This window comes from Eleutherodactylus coqui, chromosome 5 (genome assembly GCF_035609145.1).
Source record: "Eleutherodactylus coqui strain aEleCoq1 chromosome 5, aEleCoq1.hap1, whole genome shotgun sequence".
Lineage (NCBI taxonomy): Eukaryota > Metazoa > Chordata > Amphibia > Anura > Eleutherodactylidae > Eleutherodactylus > Eleutherodactylus coqui.
The window spans coordinates 244,230,816-244,237,973 of NC_089841.1; the positions used below are offsets into that span (position 1 = coordinate 244,230,816).

General features: G+C 55.6%; 1 protein-coding gene across 1 annotated transcript; it reads right to left on the reverse strand.

Moving 5' to 3' along the window:
* Positions 1 to 645: 645 nt before the first annotated feature.
* Positions 646 to 6,482, reverse strand: LOC136628478 (uncharacterized). Its single transcript, XM_066604415.1, has 2 exons — positions 5,513 to 6,482; positions 646 to 1,932 (listed from the first exon to the last, which is right to left on the reverse strand). The coding sequence occupies exons 1-2, from the start codon at positions 6,309 to 6,311 to the stop codon at positions 1,337 to 1,339; spliced, it is 1,395 nt and encodes a 464-aa protein (XP_066460512.1). The 5' UTR covers positions 6,312 to 6,482; the 3' UTR covers positions 646 to 1,336.
* Between the last annotated feature and the right edge of the window lie 676 nt (positions 6,483 to 7,158).

Sequence of the window (7,158 nt, forward strand, 5' to 3'; positions counted from 1 at the left end):
CACCAAAAGGGGGAAGTCCCCGGAGCCTACAACCCCCTCTGTCGCCTCACTACAGGGAAAAGGATCTTCCGTACTGCCTCCCGTCGCTCTCCCACTATCCGACTCGGGAGACCGAAGATCCCTCCCGCTACCGCCCTCCCGTCGCGAGACCGCCGACTCGGGAGGCAACACACACACGGTTGCCCCTAGTCGCCAACCTCCCGACTCAGAGACCCGCTAGCCGTTCCTAGGCCAGCCGACTGGTCTCCGCAGGGACTACGGCCTGACAGAGCCGGGAGGCGACAGACCCACCGCACACTGTAGATCAACAATGGGGCGGGAAGGGGGGACAGGCAGCCATCGGCCCTCCGCTCCCCCCCCCCCTCGCCCCGCATCCTAACTGGCTCCGAGAACTCCACCCCCCCCTCCAACTGCCGCTATGACAATCTACATATCACCTCCAAAGCGCCCCCCCCTTCCCTCTCACTAAACTTTCACCCCTAGCTACTAACCAACGGGCGGGTGGGTGGGACTTCCTCGCTGTCTCCGTCTTCTTCTCTTCTGCTCCTTCTTCCTTCTGCTGCCGACTGAAACTCCTCCTCCTGCTTTTCCCGCACTTTCTAACTGCTCCCCCCTCCCTATTCTCACCCCCCCCCACACCTCTGCACTACTGTTAACCCCTAGCCTCCCCGTTAACCCTGTCATGTGCTGCCTACATATATACGCCTGCGGCTAATATTCCGGCGCTTCTTGACGCGGGTATCACGGAGTGAGCCTCTGTGACCTATCCCCCCACTTCCCTGTAACCCACCAAAACAATACGCTACTACTTCTAGCTTGGATAATTTTTGGCCACAGCGGCCATTTATTTAACTTAAAGTTTAACAATGGGTATAAAAAACACAAGAATAAACAACCCACCAAAAGGGGGAAGTCCCCGGAGCCTACAACCCCCTCTGTCGCCTCACTACAGGGAAAAGGATCTTCCGTACTGCCTCCCGTCGCTCTCCCACTATCCGACTCGGGAGACCGAAGATCCCTCCCGCTACCGCCCTCCCGTCGCGAGACCGCCGACTCGGGAGGCAACACACACACGGTTGCCCCTAGTCGCCAACCTCCCGACTCAGAGACCCGCTAGCCGTTCCTAGGCCAGCCGACTGGTCTCCGCAGGGACTACGGCCTGACAGAGCCGGGAGGCGACAGACCCACCGCACACTGTAGATCAACAATGGGGCGGGAAGGGGGGACAGGCAGCCATCGGCCCTCCGCTCCCCCCCCCCCCTCGCCCCGCATCCTAACTGGCTCCGAGAACTCCACCCCCCCCTCCAACTGCCACAGCCAGCATGGCATGACCACCTCATGCCTGCGCAGCCCCCCACAGAACCAATGCGCGTTCTATCCCCTCCTGTATACCCTCTAACCAAAGATCTGTCCCAATCTCGTTGAGATGGACCCCGTCGCCTCTCCAATAATTTCCCGCCCCTTTCTCAAGATCAATATGCCGCACGGCGACTCCTCCATTCCGCACCACGAAACGAGACACCTCCCGATTCACTTTGATCCTTGCCTTATCTATACCGCGCACCGAACGCACATTCCGCCAAACCTTACGAGGGACCATCTCGGACCAGACCAAGATCAAGCTCCGGTACATCTGCAATAACCGAAGCATGTCATACCGTATGTCTCTGCCTAGCTCCCTGAACGGTCTACGCCCCAAGTCGTTGCCCCCGACGTGCAATACTAGAATGTCGGGCGTCCTGTCAAGGGAGACTAGGCGCTGTACATCCTGCAAAACCCGCGACCAAGCCATGCCCCGCACTCCAATCCAGCGAAGTACCGCCGCATCCTTACTCAGTCTAAGTTGCCTCCCATTAGGCCTAACCTTAGCCCTCTCCCCCCCCCAAAAAACATACGAGTGGCCCATTATCCACACGAGTGCAGCACACGGATCTGTAACAAAAAGAACAAAAACTAACCGTAAATAACGCCCCCACCCATGTGCCCCCTACCCACCCTTACAGCAAATGCGGTCTAATATACCGTCTGAACCTCTCCGACTTCCACCGACCGATTCCCATCACCGCCTGACTATCCATACCCCTCGCTGCCGCCTCTGTCGCCGCACCTATTCTAAACGAATGCGTCCCAAAACCTGACCCATCCAGTCCCAGAACAGCTATCGCTCTTTTAAACACCGCCTCAAACTGGAACCTTGATAAATAGTGACCGTCCTGATGCTGAAACAGGGGCCCTACCCTGGCCCCAGCTAGAGAACAGTAGTTCTCCCAACAACTAACCGGGCACATGTTTTCCCCTGGAATACGCCCCAGCGACACCCGACGACCCCTTCCAACCTGATCCGTCTTAGAACGCCGAATGACTATTTCTAAACGTCCCTTTACAACTCTAGTGTCCTCGGCTTTCAGCCCCCCCCCTATCTTTTTGCTTGGGGAAACCAATTCCCCCACTCGTAACGCCCCGAAAAAAGCTAGCGAAAAAGCGAACCTAAAAAGAGAATACTCAAACCCGGTCCCACAAACCTCCTGCAACGCGAACCCCAATTTTTGTAGTAACTCAAACGAAACCGGGCGACGCGTATCCGGACTACCCCGCCCCTTTCTAAAACCTTTAAGCGCCTGCCTCACTACAAAGTTCTTCGTTACATCCGTTACACCCCTCAACTTAGCGCCAAACGCCACCCCCCCCATAAACTTGTTAACTGTAGCCACCGACAAACCAGCCTCCGCGCTTTTTGCCAGCCACCCCAACAATGCTCCTGCCGCGTCCTCGTCCGTCTGTACATTGCCCCACTGCCTCAACCACTCCACCCATTCTACCCATGCTGCCTTGTAAGCCGCCCATGTGTTCCGAGCCAAGGAGGCACCTATCAGGTGCCTCACTGCTCGCTGACCACGCTCCATATGTGTCTCGGGCAAGACACCCCTTCTTCTTCTGCTCCTGGGGCCAACCGACGGAATCGCTCCCACTGAAAGCGAGAAAGAGCATCCGCTATTGAGTTGCTTACCCCTGGCACGTGTACTGCCCCAATCCAAGCATTCAGCGACAACGCCTGCAGCACCAGGTGGCGCAATAATGCCACCACTGGGGGGGATGATGCAGACAATCTGTTTATTGCCTGCACCACCCCCATGTTGTCGCAGTGAAAGCGCACCCTTTTATCTCTAAACTGGGCTCCCCATAGCTCCACAGCTACTATTATGGGGAATAGCTCAAGCAGCACCAGGTTTTTTACCAAACCCGACGAAAACCATTCGCTCGGCCACCCCGACGCGCACCACCGGCCTTGGAAGTAAGCTCCAAAACCCGAACTTCCTGCGGCGTCAGTGAACAATTCTAAATCGAAATTGTCCACCACCTCCTCCATCATCACAGACCTTCCGTTATAATTTTCTAAAAACGCCGCCCATACTGCCAGGTCCTTCTTGTGGCCTTTGCCCAGCCGTATAAAATGATGGGGTAACCGAACCCCTGCTGTGGCTGATGCTAATCTCCTACTGAAAATCCGACCCATCGGCATAATGCGACAGGCGAAATTGAGCTTGCCTAACAACGATTGCAGCTCTCTTAACGTAACTTTTGTGACAACCCTTGCCCTGTTGACTTCAGCCTTTAATTCCGCCACTTTGTCCTCGGGCAACCTGCATTCCATTGCCTCAGTGTCAATGGTAATGCCCAGAAACTTCAAACACGTTGTGGGCCCTTCGGTCTTACCTGGTGCCAAAGGCACCCCGAACTGACCGGTAACCCATTGAAGGGACCCCAGCAAGTTTGCGCAAAGTGGCGAACTTGCCGGACCTATGCATAGGAAGTCATCCAAATAATGGATAACTGACCTAATCCCTGTGCAATCCCTAACTACCCATTCTAAAAATGAGCTGAACGCTTCAAAATAAGCGCACGAAATAGAACAGCCCATGGGTAGACACCTATCCGCGAAGTAACTTCCTTCCCAAAAACAGCCTAACAAACGAATACTTTCTGGGGCCACTGGGAGTAACCTAAAAGCGGACTCAATGTCCACTTTAGCCAACCTAGCCCCCTGCCCGTACTTGCGCACCCATTTCGTAGCGGCGTCAAAAGAGGTATACACCACGGAACATATTTCCGGGTCGATACCGTCGTTCACTGACGCCCCTTTCGGGTAGGACAAGTGATGTATGAGCCTGAACTTATTTGGCTCTTTTTTAGGAACTACTCCAAGCGGAGAAACTACAAACTCCGTAACCGGAGGGGAGCTAAACGGCCCCGCCATCCGTCCTAACTGAACCTCCTTACGCAATTTCTCTGTTACCACCGCCGAATACCGGAGCGCCGACGGTAAATTTTTTGTAGTAACAGGAACCCTATGAACTGGGGCGGGAATTTTAAAACCATCCCTAAAACCTACTAATAATAAAATGGCCTTCTCTCGGTCGGGGTACCTATTTAGAAACGGCACCATCTTTGCCAGTTTCACTGGTGTCATCCCTTTTTCCAGCTGCCCCGAAAAACTTTCCTTTTCCCTTCTTAAAGCACTTTGCTGCTCCATGTGATGTAGCGTTACACAAGGAGCAAACGTGCTTGAACCTGCAGCTATTTCCGAATTTGCATTGGCCGTCGTTAAACTGCCAACACAATCCGAGCCTATGACTCCCCGACTGTCCACCCTGACTTCCTCCCTGGGAACCGCTGGCCGAGCTACTCGTCCCGGCCCCTCCCTGAAAGGGCTGCCCGAACCTAACTGGGGCCATTACCCGCAACCACAGCCCTATGTCTTTCTGATCCCACCGAATAGACGGTCGGATCGCTTTTCTTTGACGAAACTGCTCGTCATATCTAAGCCACGTCTGGCCCCCATACACCCTGTACGCCTCACCTATCGCGTCGAGGTAACAAAAGAGGCCGGAGCAATTCTCCGGCGCCTTTTCACCTATAACGCTAGCCAGAATAGCGAAAGCTTGCATCCAATTAGAGAAAGTCTGTGGAATCAGTCGCCACCGACGTTTCTCTTCCTCCTCCTTCTTGTATTCCGTCCTTTTCCCTTTATCCAAATTAAATTTTTCTAAAGGGAGAAGGGAAAAGATCTCGACGTACTCGTCGCGCCAGATCTTTTCTCTGACCTCCTTTTTCAAGTGCGCACCTAGGGGGCCCTCAAAGCAAACATATACCTCCCCCTTCGCTCTGTCATCAAGGCGAATCCTGTCCCCTTCCTTTTCTGTCTGAACGCCTACCGTAACAGGAGCTGTTTGCTGCCCCACCGACGATCCCGTCCCAACTCCCCCCGTGTCGCTATCGCGACCACTCACCGCATTGGACGGTAAAGTCCAGGCGGATACCGGCGACGGCCCTGGCCCCGACTGTTGCTTGCGCAAAAGCTCCAATAATCCCCCTAACATTAACCCCAACTCGCTCGCTGCGCCCCGTGTGCCTACCGTCGCCTCCCCGCCCCCTGTGCGCCCCCCCACACTATCTGCCGCTTGCGCAACGCGGCTAACTGCATGTAATGTAGTGTCCCCGTGTGTTCGCTCACCTGGCTGCGTAGGGGCTGTAGTCCCACCAGCCGCCGATCCTCCCTCCAGCGGATCCGAGTCCTCGTCAGACGGTGATCCGCGCTGGCACTCGAGGTCCTCATCTGGCTGCAGTCGCGCCACCGGAGTCGCAGCCGCTCCTCTGCTGCTCGAACTGGCTCCCACGGGCCGCGTGTCCTGTAGGACTGAAAGAAAACTGTGAGGCTGCTCGCCGACCACCACCTCTCCCGGCGAGCGGCCCCACGCTGCTCCAGCTCTCTCCGCCGACGGTCCGGTGCCAGGCCCCGCCCCCCTGGCGGCACGGGACCTGGCGCCAGACGCTGCACCGACCCGCCTGGTGAGATTCCTCCCGGGCCCGCGCTCCCCACCTGCTGAAATGGAAACTGGGAGCCGGCCCGGAGGGGCCCGTGAGGGACTCTCAATGCGGCGCCGACGCTGAGGGGTTAAATCAGGGCTCAGCCGCGCTGGGGCGCGAGCCCTCCGTGGCCTCGGCTCTCTCCTCTCCGCTGCCTGTGTTCCGCGCCTCCCCACCGCTGAGGCATTGCGGCCATGCACTGTCCCTGGGCTGCGTCCCGCTGCTGCATCCGTCACACGGCTCCCAGCAGCAGCCGGGCTCCGTCCTCTTCCTCTGCCCGGCGCTGCAGCTGATAGAACGGGCGCCGCTTCCTCCGCTCCCGCAGCCTGTGCCGGACCCGCTCCCACGTGCTCCGGGCCAGGGGCCCCTGCATCCAGTAAGCTCACCAGCCAGTCTAAGCCCCGCTCCTCCACCGCTGCCCGGATCCTCTCCATGACGCCGTCCATACCGGTAAGTCGTCTTCTGGGCTCTTCCAGACGCTCCTCTTCGGGCTCTTCGGTGCTTCCAGCCGTCTTCACTCTTCTTTACTCACGATTTCTTCTCTCTTCTTCCTCGCTGTCTCCGTCTTCTTCTCTTCTGCTCCTTCTTCCTTCTGCTGCCGACTGAAACTCCTCCTCCTGCTTTTCCCGCACTTTCTAACTGCTCCCCCCTCCCTATTCTCACCCCCCCCCACACCTCTGCACTACTGTTAACCCCTAGCCTCCCCGTTAACCCTGTCATGTGCTGCCTACATATATACGCCTGCGGCTAATATTCCGGCGCTTCTGACCTCAAGGTTGGATTTTAGAAAGGCAGATTTTATTGAACTCAGAAAGAGGATAGGAAGAATCCAATGGCTGGATGTTCATAAGGAAAGAAATGACTAAGTAGGTTGGGAAATATTGTGAAGTAAGATTCTCAAAGCACAATCGTTAACAATCCCTAAAAGAAGGAAGAATGGGAAGCATTTAAAGAGACCAGGATGGATGAACACAGAACTTGCACACATGTTAGAGGAAGGAAAATATGATCAAACGGAAAGAGGGGGAAATATAGTCAGACCTCAGCTGGAACACTGTGTCCAGTTCTGGGCAGCCCACTTTAAAAAAGACAGAAAAACTGGAGCAAGTTCAGAGAAGAGTTACCAAGATGGTGAACAGTCTGCAAATCATGTCCTATGAGGAACTGTTAAAGGATCTGTGAATGTTTAGCTTGCAGAAGAGAAGGCTGAGAGGAGACTTAAAGGGGTTGTCCCGCGGCAGCAAGTGGGTCTATACACTTCTGTATGGCCATATTAATGCACTTTGTAATGTA